General features: G+C 40.6%; 1 protein-coding gene across 3 annotated transcripts in view; it reads right to left on the bottom strand.

Moving 5' to 3' along the window:
* LOC149206243 (endo-1,4-beta-xylanase 1-like) overlaps positions 1 to 18,066 on the bottom strand; it is a 93,949-nt gene that overhangs the window by 54,822 nt on the left and 21,061 nt on the right. For all 3 annotated transcript variants that reach the window (XM_089395362.1, XM_089395363.1, XM_089395364.1), the window contains exons 4-5: positions 1,363 to 1,709; positions 969 to 1,146 (exon numbers count right to left, since the gene is read on the bottom strand). In XM_089395362.1, the coding sequence (XP_089251488.1) occupies positions 969 to 1,146; positions 1,363 to 1,709 (525 nt within the window). The remainder of the gene's footprint in view (positions 1 to 968; positions 1,147 to 1,362; positions 1,710 to 18,066) is intronic.

Raw genomic sequence — 18,066 nt, 5'->3', positions numbered from 1 at the left:
GGAAAACCCATTTAGAAATCAGTGCATGCCACCCTAGGTGGTACGATGATGAGTTAAGTGGGATAAAGTAGGAAGTGAAGGTTGAATGAAAAACCTGATTTGAATTCCATGTTCTGTATGTTCTGTACTTCTTAACCTGTGTTACCTGGACAGGAAAGCTATGGCTGAGCAAGGAAGAAGATCAAAAATGCCATTAAAGCTATGGAACAAAGGTCAAGATCCTGTGAAGTAGATTTGACACAAGAGAATGGTGGATAAACTTCCTAGCCCAGCAAGGCTTTACCATCCCCAATCAATACAGGAGCTCCTCTAGCACCAGTAAGTCTCTGGCAGATAAGAATAACAATGAATAGATATGCCATGCATTGGTAGATTTTGGTAACAACGGCAGGATTGGTATGCAATCCAGGTGCATGAAAGAGCAGAGTTCAAGAAGATCGCTATCACCCTGTTGGAACAATCAGTGGCTACAGGAGTGAAATAAAATCACCTTAAAGAGGAAGATGGTTTAGTGCCTCGAAATGATAATGAACAAAGTTCTTCACAGGCAGCTTCCTGTCCACATTGAAGAACCACCAGAGCACACCACGGGTGGGAATGGTCAGCAGCCCAACAAGGTCAATTTTCCCAGAACAAAGGTGCCACAAGTATGAATACTATATATACGTGTGTGTGTGTGTAAAAAATGTCTATGGTCTCTTATGAACTTTGTGCAAACTGTCAATAAGTTTAGCATCTGTATGTATTATCAATATAATAAAGTACTTCAGGGTTTTGTTTTGACTCTTGAGTTTGTTTTGATTTTGTTAAGTCTGTTTAAATCTCAGCACATGTATGTAGGGAACTGTGTACAGGGACATTAATTACAGTCCCAATTTTGGCTTGGACAATGGATGTAAAAAGCTCTCTTTGGAAGTGCTTTGTATATATATATATATATGGAGAGAGAGAGAGAGAGGTGGGTTAACCTCAATTGTAGGAGCTGATGAAGGAGATGGCTTTGTTGCAGGGCACATCAAGAAACTGGAAACAAGAATATCAACGCCAGCAGGTGGACCTTCCAAATAGGCTATTGCTTTGGCAGCTTCAGGGTTCAGAAGAAACTTTCCCTGCAATTGCACCCATTCCTTTGAAGAGGCCTGTACTCTGAAACAGTCAAAATCACAGCCACTCTTAAGTACTCACATACAAGCCTGGACACCTATAAATCAAATTGCTACTGTAATTGAGGCAACCCAAAATAGTGATAAACCCACATTCAAGTATGAAAATAATATGAAAAAGAAGTAAAACTATAATGATATCACTTTTCTCAGAAGAAAAGCCAATTTTGTTTCCATGAACAAAGTTAGGAAATCTTACTTGCCCATAGTAATATATTGTTCACGTAGGTCATTGGTTTGAATCCATATGGTGGCTAGCACCTCTGCAGAAGCAAGGTTGCTAGAAATCCGAACCATTGCCGATACTTCATAAGCAGATTTTCTTTCTAGTCTCCCAGTTATGTCTTGTTGGATTCCATGCCAACCTTGTGTTCTACCTGTTGCAGAAGCAAAATGTTGTCCACCTGATGGAAGAACTTCTCCTTTAGCAACATCATGGAGCACAATATTGCAGGCCCTTCCAGTCCAGTGATTAAGCCCATCTTCAAACAGAGCATTCTGTATAATGTCATCATGTCCATCTGCAAGGCTCCTATTGACCTCTCCCTTTATGAACAGTCAAAACCACATCATAATTCTAGTTTTAGTTTGAGACATGAAAATCAGAAAGCACAATGCGATCAATCAACGTTAAAAACACATTGGGGACACTTCTCAACATGCAAACAACTTCGATAAACCCATCAGAAACCATCAATTTTTGTGCTACAGACAAAAAGGAATTTGTTCTAATTATTTAATTCACTAATATGTAAAGTAACCTTGTTGAATACTCCTGCAATCTCAAAATACAAAATGGGAAAAAAAAGGAAAAAAATGATCAGAATAGACAAAATCTTCTCAAATGAATTTTATTAATGATCAATGCTAGGAAATTAGATATCTCTTTCTCACATAGACCCGTGTTTTCTCTTGCATGTCCCAAAATAAGGCGGATTGATGGTCATCCATGATATACAGAGAGGAAGTACAGAATGTTGGAACTTGAGTTATGTTTGAGCCCCCATTGTCAGTGGCTCAACTATATATTGCAGGTTCTTCCACCCAAAAATTAAAAATCTTTATTGTTTAGTTGGGCAATGCTTATATGACATTCTTCAACAACTCCAGAGTCCAGATATGGTTCAGCAGTACTAAACCAATGCAGATATCATACAAGAGAATATCAATATCAGTGAAGAAAAGTCACTCCAATCACAAAATAAAGTCTCTTTCATTGTCAGCAGATATGAAGATAGCTGCCATCGTCATGTTGATAAGAAAAGACAGCTTTCGGGGGGGTACAGAAGGGTCAAACTGACTAAAGAACCTACCTAGCACAATGGATACAAGTTGACGCATTAAGTCAATGATAATCTAGGCACCCTATGGCAAACTTAGTCTGAGATACAAATCCAATTTCAACCCATATGACTGTATAGACCCACTTTTATGATTTTTCATCAGTCTTTTCAAGGAAATTGAAATCTCTTAAACTGCAATGATGTCCTCTCAATTGACAATACCATACAAGTCAGCCTTGTTAGAAAGAGCATTTGACGTACTTTAAATGCAAATCAACCTGGCATTGGATGATTATGATAAATATTTCTGTTTTGGCAGTTCTCACTCTGTTGCTTCTAAGTTCTAATATTGGATGAATTCTGATGTTGACTCTTTCTGATCAGTTTGCTGACTCTTGTGGTATATGGCTACAATCATGCAAACCTGCAGTTTGACTTTCAACTTGATGCAATTTTTATTTCTACCACTATTCTGGGTTGTCTTCAGGTTGCAATTTACCCTTGGATCTATCATTTTGTTCCTTCATGTTGATGGAGCCACTTTAGAAACAAATCGTATTGTTCTGTGAAAGATCAAAACTTCTGTCGATTGTTTGTGACAGTAGAATCATTGTTTTGCAGTGATCACCCTCTAGGTGGCATTTTGAATGGATTTTTGAACCCAAAACTGTCCAGTTTCATAGGAAATTATTGATGCTGCAAAGACATGGCCTAAGGCACATTCTAATTGAAAATTGGCTATGATATCTCTTATCTTTATTATTATGAGATTGAGTTATTCTATGCCTTCCTTTTCTGAGCTGGGTTATGTCACTTTGACACAAGCAACAAGACTGCTTCCATATTTTCATGTAGATTTTCACTTAAGGTTTCATTTTATATTAGGCAACCAATATCTAAATTCTAAACCACCTTGGATATTACAATGACCAGCTCACCAGAACAGATCTTAATCGACTGTTACTACAGTGTATTTATACTCAACTTCACAACTATTCTTCTTGTATTTTTACTAAGTACACAAAATAAATCCCACTATATAGATCCCTTACCTACTGTGACATAAAAACATAACTACAGCAAAAAAGATACAAGTTGGAACATTGTGCACACAATATATACGCTGGGAAACTCCAATGTGGGAACATCTAGCAAGAAATGAAGCCCTGCTTTTCTTCCTAATCAATGGAAATAAGATTAGATATAATAAGACTATTATTAATGTCTAAAGAATGACCATAAGAAGTAGGTCAACAGGACTAGAAAATATATCTAGGATTAGTACATAGCGGGAGTGCATAAGCAGTTCTTAGTGCCATTCAATCAAAAGCAGAAAAAGAGCTAAATACAAAGCTGAGAGAATGAGCATGAAAAGACATTTATAAAAAAAATAAAAATAAAAATGTGACAAGTAGAGAGGATGTCAAGGCATGCTGGAGCTAGAGATCTAGGCTGGAGAAGGAGAGAGATAAGGTGGCTCCTCAGTCAATTCATCAGTCACCATGAAAGAGTTGATGTATTGTCAGGCGCAAATAGAAAGATTATGGAGTTCCTTGCAAAGACAGAAGACACTATGATCTACTGCAGTACTCTAGTAAGTGCTCTTTCTCCTCTGTTCTGTTGTTACTCCTCTTGGTGTTTACTCTGATATGAGACTTCAAATCATTACAATGGGACTTGTTACCCCACCTATCAGCAGGGGTGCATATACTTTTCAGTAGAACATTCATCACCATTGTAAGCCCAATATCACAAGTCAAAATCCATGTAAAAACCATGTGAGCCCATGTGTTTGGTATCCTAGACCTATGTCTTTGTCATTGAGTCTGTATTCAGTTGTTTGGTCGGACCATGCCCTGTCCCTTGAAGTTCCACTTAAGCTTTCTTTGGTCCCTAACCGTATTGGACAGCTTTAGTTGAATTCTCTTGTGGACACATGGCTTTATGGGAGCCTTCATTTATAGGCATCATCACTAGTGTATGGGCCAATCTAGCCCGCATCAAGGTATACCTATGTCATTCCATATGGTTAGAGCTTATTGAGTTGGTATGTGACCTTGGCCTTGGTGCAATATTCATCATGACAGCTCTCAAAGCATAGCAGTCTCTTTTGACAGCATTCACATTTCTCGAGGCAATTCACGGTTCCCAATGCAAAGTGGTCCCGATGGTCAAAAAGTCAACCCAGTCTTATATTGTAAAGTTTGATGAGAGGATTCCACGCCACATGGAATTTTTCAGATCCAAGCATCTAGTGGCTAGTTATAGCTTGGTCAAAGTTGGTCAATGGGTCAAAGAAAGTTTCTAGGGAGGCAAAACAGACAGCGTTAGGCAGAATCAAACATGCAATATGTCAAAATTAATAAGCACAAAGAGAAAGAATACCCAGGTGTCAAATTTCAGAGAGCAACTAAGGCATTACAAATCCATCTCAGAGGGGTGATGATGTGACATACAAAGGGATGATGTGGCAATGCCCTAGGTGATGTGAAAAATTAGAGAGATGCCCTGTATAGATCAGGACCAACAAAGCAAAACCAGGACCCGAAATTGCCAGGTAAGCAAGGGTATTGAACATCCAGCAGCAGAGTGGCTAAGTCGAGTTAGTGAAGGAAAGGTCAAGAGAAAGTCAAGTCGAACTAGTTGTTGGAGGTCAGACTAGCCATTAAGGATGACTCAATTAGTCGTTAAACTCAAGATGGATCGGGAGGTTGGAGGATGGACCAGGGAAATAGTTGTTACAACTAAATTATTCTTCAAGATGACCAAGTTGAGTTCCAAGGAGAAGCCTTATCACCTTTTTGTGCAAGTCAAATTCTAGATGGACCTGTTACCCACCCAAAAGTGGGTAATCATAGGAAGAAAATGAGCAGAGAGGGCTGTGAAACTGCCTGGCTATGGTCAAAGGAAAAGTGGGATTTTATCTTAGAAACATGGGTTTCAAAGAGTAAAATTGAGGTTCCAGAAACTTGCTTGCAACTGATGGAAACCTGTTCTTTAGGTACAAATTCAAACAAGAAGAAGGATCCAGTGAAGAGGCCACGTCCCTCATTATTTGAGCCATAGGCCCTCTATACATATGTTAATCAAGAACTTACTACTATAGACACGAGTCTAACCTGTTCATTGGTAGCAATTATGCATGAACCTTTAAAAGAAGGCTCCACTCAGTTTATGCCTGCTTTAGTGGCAGAGTTGTTGCACAAGGATGGAGTAGGTTGCAGGGGTCTTTCACCTAACATGCTAATGGTTGAATAGAAGGGCCATTTGAAACTGGCTAGCCTCCCGTTTGTAGATACTTCCATGAAGGTTGATTGTAATATTCCTAGGGAAAATTTACAATAAATATGCAAAGAAAACATAGACAAAAGGCCATAAAATAGTAAGCACACAATTAGACCAAGTAATTGCACCAAAAGCTGTGTCGCTGAGCCATTTTATTGATAAACAAGGGTATACAATATGCTGCTGGAAAAAGCGCACCTGGGCTTGCTCAAGGCAAGCTAGCAAAGCCCCAAATGGAAGATAAGTCACCTGTAATGTCCCTCCCGAAATTAAATTGTTACAAGTTTATTTATTCTACAATTTTGACAATTTTGGAGGCCATGGGACCCATGGGATTTTTGGAAAAGACTTAGGAAGGAAAAAGGGGCCGAAATGTTTTGTTGGCATAGCGTGGGGGCCACCCACATGAGGAAATATGCACCACCTTAGAGGGAAGTTCGAATGACTAAAGAGGGAAAATTCAAATTGCTAGTTGGAGGGGGCCCACATGGGAAAAGAGGCCCACGAATTATAAATAGAGGAGGCTTAGCCTCATTTGGGATCTCTTTTTGGCATATTGAACTCAACCTGAGTTGCTCGAGCTGCTTAGCCGGGTTACTGTGTTGTTTAGCACACGAGTGTCTCTTAGCGGAGATCCAATATTGCGAAAATCGCGAAATTATCACGATAAAATCGGAAAATCGCGATTTTTTGAGTTTGGCGATATTATCGCCCGATTTTTACGCTAATTTTTTTTCACAAAAAGTCGCGAAAAAATCGCGATAACTTGAAAAAATCGCGATTTTCTTGGGAAAAAAAAAATATATATATATATATATGTGTGTGTGTGTGTGTGTGTGTGTGTTTTAATCTTTTGTTCTTGATTTTTTTATGAGGAGGAGGTGACCCACGCTACCCCTGTCACCAGTAGAGGACGTGGTCTACCTCGTTTAGCTCCTAGTTCTTCAGCTTCTAGAGCACAGCAGAGTCCACTGCCAACTCCACCGGCATCTACATCTAGAGGGGCAGAGGAAATCAATAGTATTAGACTTTAGTTATTTGGTTCATTTCATTATATATGACATTATGGCTCATGATATGAGATACATTATTATATTTTTTGTTGATATTTTGAGGTTGAGTTGGGACTCAAGAGTCAAGACTTACTATTCAGGACATTATTCACTGTTATGTGTGATGTAGCAGTAGAAATGATATTACACATCTTATATATTAGTTCCTTTATCATATTTATGTGTCAATGTATTTATTTTATGTTGTAGATGCTTTAGATATTAAAAAAAATGAAAAAAAATGAATATTTTTGTATTTTACGAATTTTTCCTGATTTTTACCGATTTTTTCCCGATTTTTATGATTTTTTCCCCATTTTTCCCCTCGCCGATAATATCCCGATAACGATTACTGCAACATTGGTTTTTGGAGACAGATGGGCCCCAAAGGCCAAAGATCGGATCCTGGAGAGCCAAGACATTCTCAAGGCTCTCAAGGACAACTTAATGACAACACAAAATCAGGAGAAGATGTACGCTGACAAGCACTGGACTGAGAGACACTTTGAGGAGGTGGATTTGGTGTATCTCTGATTACAGCCATATAGACAGTCCACCTTGAAGCAAAAAGGGGCCAAGAAGCTAGAGCCACATTTCTATGGGTGGTACAATGTGGTCAAACGAGTTGGAGAGGTGGCCTACAAGTTGGAGCTGCCTCAGGGGAGCAGGATTCACAACATCTTCCACATCTCATGCCTCAAAAAGGTGTTGGGACAACAGATGACAGCAGCAGTAGAGTTACCCCATTGGACGATGAGGGACATTTGGTTTTGGAGCCTGAGGCCATTTTGGAGACTCAGGAGAGGAAGCTGAGGAGCAAGACCATCAGGGAGTTTTTGGTGCGATGGAAGAACCTGCCAGATGAGGATGCCACATGGGAGGGTGAACACATTTTGGAGCACCCAGCGCTGAAGTTGCTTGAGGGCAAGCAACATTTGGGAGGGGAGGACTATCATGTCCCTTCCCAAATATATTTGTAACAGGTTTTGGTCTCCCCACAATTTTGCATAAATTTTGATGAATAAAGGAACCCATGCATTTTTGACTTAGGGATTTAGGAGAAAGAGAAGTTGAATTAGATTGCTAGTGGAAGGAAGGGGCCACCCACGTGAGAAAACACACTTGGGCAATACGAATTGCCTTGGAGGGGAATCGAATGGCTTGGAGAGGGGCCCACATGGGGAAAGGAAGACCTGCAAAGATATAAGGAGGAGGAGCTCCCCAACTCAAGCCATCATTTGCACATCGAACTCATTTGTGTTGCTCGAGCTGCTTACCCGAGTTACCAAGTTGTTTAGCATCGAGTTTCCCAAGCGAGAGACTCAACCTTTCTTCAGGTGTAATATTCCTAATTAGCCATGGCTAATTGGAATTTTCGATTTTGCTCAATTTTGCCTTCTATAGTTATTAATAAATAAAAAGGTGAGAAAAGGGGGGACATAACTCACTTTTTGAATAAAGTCACTCCCTAGTAGCACAACGTTGTGACTTAAAAGGGGAGCCAAGGGGGCCAAAGGACCACGTAGAGGAGGGGCCCACGTAGACACTTGGAGGGACTGCGCAGATGGATAGGAGCACGTGGCAAGAGGGAGGCTACGTTGGAGGAGGTGGGCCTTAGGGTTGAGATAGGCCAACGCTATAAAGGAGAGAGGAGCCTCCTCATTTTGGCATTCGATTATGTGCATTTGAGCTAGTCACTTCGACTTAGAGCACGTTGGCTGTTTGGCCATTCGGAGATCTCACCCTTAGCCCCGGGGGACTTCAAGTGCCTGCTCGGGCAAGGTAGTTTTCAGCAGTCTTTTGCAGGAGGATTGATCTTTGGAGTGAGGAGGAACTGAGCATTTTTGATAACTGCGCAGTCTTGAGAGAGGGACACAGTTCTTTTGGTGGGAGTTCCGGATTGGGGTTTTTGCGGAGGATTTGAGTTGGGAGATTGAGCAAGGGACCAGCCCTTGCATATTGGAGGATTTTGGTAGAGTTTCGGGCAGAGTCTTGGAGGGTTTACTTCAGTAGCAGCGCAGAGCCTTGAGGGACAGCGTAGATCCCCAAGGGGGTGATTTTCGGGGGTCGGCTACTTCAGAAAAGCTTTCTGGGTTTTTCTGGGTTTATTGAGCAGAGGCTGATTCCAGAGTTTCAACATTTTCTGAGGAGGGGAACAGCCCCAAATCCTCACTTGATTCCATGCAGTAGCAGCAGCACAGCAGTTCTCCAGCAGCTTGGACGCAGTTCAGAGAGCGGCCATTTCTTTACTATTCTAGGTGTATTCCTTCACTTGCCTTGTGCAAGTCGAGGTGCTATCCTTCTGATCACCTCCTGTACTCTTTCCATTACTCAGTATAATAAAATGGCTTAGCATTTCTCTCTGCATTTCTTGAGTATCTACTTATATTCCATGTTTACATTATTATATGTTGCACCACTATTATTTTTATCTCTTTGAGCTTCCCGGCTACTATACCACTTGTACGTATTTGGTTGGAGTTTGCTTAGGTTTGAGGGATATCCCGAAAAAGGGATATTACATCAGGGGACTTCGAATGCCACCCTAGGAAGGCATTTCACACTACCTTGGAGGAGAACTGGAGGAGATTTGTAGCCACATCACTCAGCCTTTGATTTAGCAGTATGCATTCCTGGAACACGCAGGAGGGGAACATGCAGAGGTGATTTGGGGGTTCATCCAGGCAGCACTTGCCAGGAAAGTTTGGGAGTTGGAGTCACAGCAAAGGATCAGCCTTTGCGAGGAGTTTTGAACTGGGAGATTGCTGCATTGGGACAACTCGACTTACAGCCATTGAGGACTGTGCAGAGGGCCATGTTTGGGCTCATGTGGGAGTTGGGGGAAAGAGCTATAGAGTTGGAGTTAGCTGGGAGAAGAGAGGAAAGCCATCGGGGACAACATCTTAGCATTTGGGGGTGATTTGGAGAGCCCTTTCAGCCATTTCCAGTCAAGTCGTGATTCCCAGTGTGAGGAGGAGGACATGGTGCTTGGGGGTCGATTTTCAGGAGTCTGAACTAGGCCAAACCCTTTCTAGGTTTTGGTGGGTTTTTGTTGAGCCAGGAACTGAAGTTGCAACATTTTCTGAGCACGGGAAGTGGATTTTCCAGCATATCCTTTCCAACATGCAGTGCAGTTTTTGGGCAGCGCAGATCATCTTTGGAGCAGTAGTTGTGCAGCATTAGGGCCATCATTTGCTCACCTAGGTGTTGTCACACTTGTCCCTTGAGACAAGCCCAGGTGCACCATTCCATCACTATTGTACTTGCTCCAGAAAGAATTAATAAAATGGCTCAGATGAACTTTATTTGCAGTGCTTTTATGGGTGTTTGTTGATTGTGTTACATTGTTGGATGTTAGTTTGTTTATTTGCTTTCTATATCACTAAATTTCCTAGTTAGGAACATTACAGAAAAAGATGAGAAACTTAAATGAAAATGGAACTTGCAAGTAAAATAAGGCTTGTACTTGGAAATAAATATGCTCACATATAATATAAATGATATATAGCATCTAATGGAAATTCAAGATAAGCACATGAGCATGAACCAAATAAGGTACAAGGATATGAATAAAGAAAAGTACTTACAATAAAGTAAATATAAGTGCTCACAATTCAACTTGCATGTATTTGAGAAAGAGCTCAAAAAGAAAATAAGATAACCAATGGTACCACTATTGCATGCAAGATTATCCAAAGTTGTTGGAGTGAGTTATGTGAGGTAAGTGTTCTTGGTTGATTTTATTTAAGGCTTGTTACCCACCACCTGTGGGTAATATATATAAGAGAAAAAATTTCTCCTAGATGGTCCTCAGCCGACAACCAACAGCCCCTTGCAACCACCAAATAGCTCGATGTGTCATTTTCTCCATCACCTGAGCTAGCCATGTGGTCCCTCAACCACTTGTCATGAATGTATGTTTGAAGGTGGGCCTTCCGACCCCAAAGGTATGGCTTTTCATTGGTACAATTGAGTAATTTTCCTTACTTGTCATGGGTACTTTTGGGCATGGATTGGTGGGGGGAATTCGGCGGAAAGAGTATACTAGGCTTGTATTCTTGCCTCCACTGCCCGATTTCTTGGTTACCCTTGTATCCTAGTCTCGTGGGATCCCCTTTACTAACCATTTGGCTTTTGGGTTGGCACTACATGGGAAATCTCGATTTTGGTTACGTGATCCCGCTTCCCGATACCACCTACATCCTTCCTCTTCCACTCATTTTACCCCCATTCATCTATTTTCCCATCCGGGTCCACATGTGCCCATTGGGTCCACATAGGGTTAGCCCCCCCTCCCCTTGTCCACACCTTGGGTCGGGCTTGGAACGATGCCCCGAAGGTTGATGCAGCTAAAAAGAAAAGAAAAAACATAATTTGGCCACTCTCAACAGGAAATGTACCACAAAATGCAAAAGATGGTCGGGACATACAAATTTAGCACATGGGCAAAAGCCAAACATGAGCTCTACCCCTTATCCATGGCCATCACCCTGGTTCCTATGGGCCCTAGATGATCCCCCTCTATCATTAAGGAACCCATGATTGTCCCAACCCCTAGTGGGCGATGAACCGCCCCACCTTAAGGGGGTATTCACTGCTACATCTCACACATCATGATCTCCATCCCTTGGAGCCCCAAGCAGTTATGAAAAAAAATCAATAAAAGGAAAAAGGCATATGAAAAAGGGTGGAAAAACAAAGGTCGGGGTAACTCATGTACCACAATTTGCTCCCTCCTACACTTATATACCCAGGTATGGGCTTCCCCTGTTATAGCTACCCTTGCACCTTGACATGTGGCTTGGATGTTTCCCCTGATCCCCACTCCATTCCATTATTATATCATTTGCCACCTACCACTTGAAGGATGCACCATGGACATGTCACCCCCTTTAGAGGTTGAAACCACCTAATAGGGTCCTTGGCTAACCCCCTATTGAGCTTGGAGACACTTATACATACCAAAGCCCACTATGGAAGGGCATGCCACCATGAAGTGCCCCACTGGTTCCATGAATTGTAAGCTCTTTTACTTGATTATTCTAATGACTTGTTGTATTGGAGGGCAAGGGGATGCATTGGATCTTATGCAGGATTGCACGTGGATTTTCATTTGGGGCTTAGTCTCCCTATACAGGGTCCTAGCCCTCTAGAAGGCCACATTAGCACTTATAGGGTGAGCGTTGAGAGCCATGGGCCTCCACCATAGCCGATATTACTTCATGGATCCCCAGCAGTGTTCATTGATTGCTCCTATTCCACCTTTCTAAATGAGGATGATGCATTTGTTTCACCATGCCCAGTCGGCTCCACAGATGCACCATACACTTGGCAGATGTTCCAGGGTCCAAAGGATTATTCCCCACTACAGAAGCAGGGCTTATGTCATCATTCTAGCCCTTACATATGGTCTACAGGCATTTCCAATCCATTTGGAGACCCATGAGGATGACCTTGTGCCCCCACACCATTTGGGAGCACCACAAGTTTTTGCTCAGAGAACAAGGGGCCAACCCCTTGTCCACTATGATGGGAGTCCATTTCTTCATTATGGCACCCTTTGGACTTCATTTGGCTTCCTCAAAGGCCCAATGATTGACTTTATTGATCATTCGACCCTCTTAAGAGACTTATTCGTGTAATTGAGCTTTTTGGTGGGCTTGTCACCAAAAGTATTGTTATTATGCGCATTATTTTATTTTAGGGGCTCAATTAGGCCAAATTAGCTAAATTGAACTCATTAGAGATTGTATAAATAGATGAGAGGTGATTCATTCTCTCATCATCACTTGGATTGGATCATTATCTCTTGGGAGATTTTCGTTGTAATCTTTGGAGGACGAAATTGGATGGATGGATGAATTTTGATGTTTGGATCTTTTCATTTTTGTCTTGGAGCTTTTATATTAGCATATGATGATGATTGGATAGACTTGTTCTCACATATAAGTACTTTTAATGCTATTTTTTTCTCTTTTTATGTCACATGCATGTTGTTGGGGAATTTCGCTATACGAGGCTGAAATTTGTTGCTTTTCTTGTGTGAAATGGTGGAAATTTGTCTCTTTATAATGTTGCATCATGTCATGGACCGTGTTTGAATAAGTGAATGTTCCTAGAGATATTTTGTTGAAATTTTATCTTGATAAATCATCACATATTGCATATTGAAGTATAAAGACCTTGAAGCAATTGTCCATGCCCTAATTGCCATGCGAAATTGTTTTATAGGCCTCCTTGACTAAGTGAATCCATTCCAATCATTGAAATATCCTTGACTCCATTTCCCCCAAAGGATTAGGCACTGATCCTCCATAGGTGATCACCTTAAAGCATATTTTTCTCACCTTCTCTCTTTCTTTCTAGGCCTAGCCTACATAGGTCAACTAGGGCATCACTTATCTCACAATCTAGCCAACCACATACTTTGATTTTTGGTCCACAACTACGCTGGAGTTTTCTTTTGAGGCCCTCCAAATTTGAAGCAAATCCGAAGGTGGGATCTTGAAATATTGCAAGCCCTAGATCGAGGACTGTTTCTTGCCCTAGGTTTCCCTTGGCTAGTGACCTCATTGGGATTATTGCATCAAATTCAAAGAAAATTTCTCCTTTAATCCTTTTCTTGCCTTCAATTAGGTCAAGCACACTCTTGGCTGATAAATTCCATCCCCTTGACCTAAGTCTGGGTCCACTTGGTCCTGTGTGGTCCCACAACTTATTGAAGCCAATTTCACAAAGACCACTTGGAATCCAAGTTTCCACAAGGATTTTAGGAGCTAAGAATCTTCTTGAAAAGTCATATACTCAAACCCTAGCTCTTAGAATTCCCTTAAGCCCTTCCTAGAGAGCCTTTCATCTTGCTTTCCAAGAAAGCAAGCCATATATCTGAGCCTCTCTTGTGAATAGGCTTCTAGGATCACCCCTCCTCCTATCATTTATCCATTAATTTTCGTGATCCTTATTATATCGAGTCTCCTCCCATCGGTGAAAGTCCATAAAGAGTAGGGAGCCTTAGCTGAGGTGACAATGGGCTATTGCTCCATTGTTTCCCTTGACCTAGTAGTTGCCCTCCAAGGATCCTCTCCTAGGACCCCTGCTAGTTTGAGCGGTAACAAGGCCTATCTAAGGTGTTACTCCTCAAATCCTTCACCCTTGTAAGGATAGAGGTTGTTGCAAGAGGCCTCAAGTGGAGAAGCTTAGCTTCATTAACAAGTATCCACCTAGTCCTTCAAGTCAACTTGCATGCCATCATTCCAATGTGGGACTATGCCAACATCTGAATTGTGTGGTCATGTGTTTTAACCTTTTCTCCAAACTTGTATATATATACATGTACTTGGTCGGAATGATGGTAGCATACAGTGAAACTTGGTCAAGATGATGGCTTTTTGATTTTGTATCATTTTTTATGTATTTATATACAGATATACTCAGTCAAGAAGATGGCAGCACAATTTGTAGTTCAGTGATTTTTTGATGTGCTATTAAGCACCTTCAACATGTAATTTTCATTCCCTTTTATTCATGGAAATTGCGATTTTTCCTTTCAGTTAAAAAATAAATAAATATCCCGGATGCAGGTGTTTAGGCACGCAGGTACTATGCAGTGACCTTGGGTTGGCAAGTGGCAAGGCCACCTGGCCACCCACGCTTCCACTCAGAAGCATATATAGAAAGCCACCGCCAATATTAATGGCACATTAATGAACTGCACGGGTCAAGGCTTCATCAATTTGGTTTTTAAGATGGCCTCTTCAGACTGTCTTCCCCTCGCTCCGCCTCCTCTGAACTGCAATTGTCTCCCTGCTGCTGCAGAGCCGAGCTCGCGCACGACAACGGGGAGACACTGCCAAGTTCTGTGCTGCATTGAGATGGTGGATGGTGCACATTTCTCGTAGAGTCTTCTATGCTGCCTACGGACTGGTTCTTCGGTCTTGAATCTCTACTCTAAACCACTGATTACAGGTCCTTCTGTTCCCATTGACCACTCATTCTTTGGCACTGCTCTTTCTCGTCCTCGTCCGCTCAATTTTGCCCATGTAAGCATGCCTCGTCTGCATCATCGAATGCACTGTAGGAAGGGCAATAGCAGAGGAAGATCGGCCCCCCTCCTTGTCCCTCTCTAACTCGTCCCCCTCTGACTCATCCTCCCCTTCAACGGCTCATTTCTTTGGACACTACTCAGCCACTCACAGCGGTCAGGAGCGGGCTCAGACTACAGGTCCTCGGCCTGTTGACGCTGCTCCCCAGGCTCCTGCTGCCTCTGTATCATCTCTGCAGCCCAGTCATTCTACACAATTTCAATTTCGCTGCATGCTAGAACGTCCTTGCATAATAGTGACTATCTCGGTGGCATTTAGAGAGGAGCCACAAAACCCTAAAGACCCAGCCCACAATACTCAGGTGCGGAACACCACCAGCAAGAGAAAAGGCCCTAGAAGCAACTCAAGGACACATAGAAGCAGCGAAGCAACTCAGGGACGCACCAATCCAGGCCGCTTCAAGAACATGGAAGAAACTCCGAGAGACAATCAGAATGCAGAAGATGACATGGAGACGTACAGGTCTCTGATAGTGGAAGAACCTCCTCCTCCTAACGACACCTAGCTGGTCAATGTTTTTCAGGTTCTGTGTTCCCAGCTCCCAATACTATGCATCTATTCTAGTGTTTTTTTAATGCAATGTTGTTAATTTTTATGATTGTTCAAAAAACTATTCCACTCTAGCACTACAGGTTGTTACCCCTGCCTGGGCAGCAAACTCTTATAGTTTTGGACTAATTTCCCTGGTGTGGGCAGTCTCTTTCCACTCTTTTGTTGTTAAACATGGCATAATTTGAGGCTTGCTCTACAGAGGCCGATGCCTCCTTGAACTACTTTTGTTACATTAATAGAATTAATCTAATTTAAAAAAATAAATAAATCTCCAAACTTGGATTTGGGAAAATTGAAGAAGATTTTCTAAAGTCTATTCAACAAAGAACTATGTCTTGGAGGTAAATTTTAGAAGTGCAAATTTGCAAATTTCAAACGAAATGTAAGTGATGAAATAACTTGCAATAAATGTAGTGCTTCAAATGAGAGATGTTTCAAGATAACAAAATAAAGATACCAATCCATATCAAATGATATATTATACTTGCTTGAAGATGAAATGAGATCAACTTAGCATGAGTGATTTTACCTAGGAGAGGATAAATTAATTTTCCAACTCATTACAAGTCCTAGGTAAAATCAAATTTTCCAAAAGGCAAAATTCGTGGGTCCTTAAAATTCAAATTTTAAAAGGTCCCAGGACTGAGGTAAATTGATTATTTTGCTAAATTTTAGGCCTTTGGTCCCTGGAGTCTAAGTCAAAGTCAAATTTTTATTTTTGAGTTAATTAAAATGCATTTAATTGAAAATTTTGAATTTCCTCAAGAATTTAAAATTTTGACAAATGAGATTAAAAGAAATTTTAATCCTCATCAACGGTCGAAATTGCTTTGACAAGGATCACTCAAACTAGCCTTTGGAAGATTTATCTTTGAATAAGAGGTCATTTGTCAATTGATCCATCCAATCTCTGGATCATGTACTAAGCTCTCAAACTCTCTTGTATATTTTTTTGAATTAATGCAAAAGTCTTTGGGGTTTCAACGTGTTGTGGTGTTCCTCTTCATGAATTTATGGTAACATTGTTTTATTTTTTGCTTAATATTATGTGAAAACTATCAATCAATAGCTCTCTTAGAATAATTTGAATACAAGTACCTTATTCAGTTTGTTGGATCTAGGGTAACATTTTTTAATTTTGATTGAAGTAGCAGGTATCTCTATTTCTTCATAATTTTATTGTTGTTCTATTTCTCTACTTGATTTGATGGTTGATCTAATGTTTGCAAAAGATCTCTCAGATTCTCATTGAGCGTTTGGGGATAGTCTTCGGTTGGACCAGCCAACTCTCAACACATATTTTCTAAAGAACCTACTTCATATAAGCCTCAAGATTTATCTAACGATAATCTTTTCTTTTGCAAGGTGTTTTTGGGCTAGTACCTCTCTAAAATTTCAAAATCTTTTAAATATTTTGTGGAAATTTTGATAGATCTGGCTATTAAAAGCCTTAGATTATCAGATCTAGCGGCAAAGTTGGACTCGTACTCCTCAGATCTGATTATTTGTATAGATCTGTTATTTACGTGTATAGATCTGTAAATTATTTGTATAGATCTGTTATTTACTTGTGTAGATCTGAAATTTTGCATAATTTTGAATTTTAACACTTTAGTTTTTGGGATTTTCTCTATTTTTGTACATATTGGGTATTGGGTTTTTCTCTTTTCACTTGTGCGGGAATAGATCTGAGATATCAGCGAACAAAATTTTCAGATCTGAGCTAGATCTAGACCCTAAAGGACAAGATTTGGGCTCAAAGATTGTTTGCAGGAATAGATCTAAGAAATTAGCCAAGAAAATCTTCAGATCTGAGCCAGATTTAGATCCTAGAGGGCAAGATCTGGATTCATTGATTGTTTGCAGGACTAGATCTGAGATTTTTTCAAGCAGATCTGGGGGTTTTAAAATAGATCTAGGCCCTGCAGGGCAATATCTTGTCCCAAATATTTTTGCAAGGCTAACCATTAAAGATTTTGCAATAAATCTGAAGATGTGAAGCAAAATAATTTTTTTTCAGTTTCAAGTTTTGGGGCTCTTAAGCCCAGATCTGTCTTCTCCTAGCCCAACGCTAGTTCTATTTGGCCTAGTGCTAGCTTTCATTGGCCCTAGATTCCCCTTGCTCCATTTCTGATTTGAATATTTGATTTTCTGAAGCTAACCATTGGTGGGTTTTTGCAGAAAATTTGGTAAAAATTTGTGTTTCAGGGATTGAAATTTTTTGGCAACTTGGGCAAGTGATCTTCAAAGCGTAGAGCCTAAGGGTTTGATTTCTAAACCATCTTTTTTCTCACTGTTTTCTACAAAAGTCATAACTTTCTAATAGTGGTGAAAAACACATCTAAATGGTTTGAAATTAACTAAAAAAATTGCTAAATACATTAATAACTCATTTATGTTTGATGTGTATCAAAACTTTGGCTTAGATCTACATTTTGGGTGACTGTTATCTCTGAATAATTCTATTTTTGAATTCTGAAATATAATAGTGGCAAAATTTCATGTGGGTTAGCCTAAAATCAATTCCTAAGTTGTCTACTACATTAAGGAATTAATTTTTTGAATTGGGCATTCATCATTAGGCTTATTTCATGTTTTAATTGTTGATTGTAATACGTATATCAGGTCT

Source organism: Pinus tabuliformis, chromosome 1_2, assembly GCF_031772625.1.
Source record: "Pinus tabuliformis cultivar Carrire ecotype Pingquan chromosome 1_2, CPIR1, whole genome shotgun sequence".
NCBI classification, from domain to species: domain Eukaryota; kingdom Viridiplantae; phylum Streptophyta; class Pinopsida; order Pinales; family Pinaceae; genus Pinus; species Pinus tabuliformis.
The sequence above is the reverse complement of the archived record's forward strand: the minus strand, read 5'-3'. Positions and strand labels throughout refer to the sequence as shown.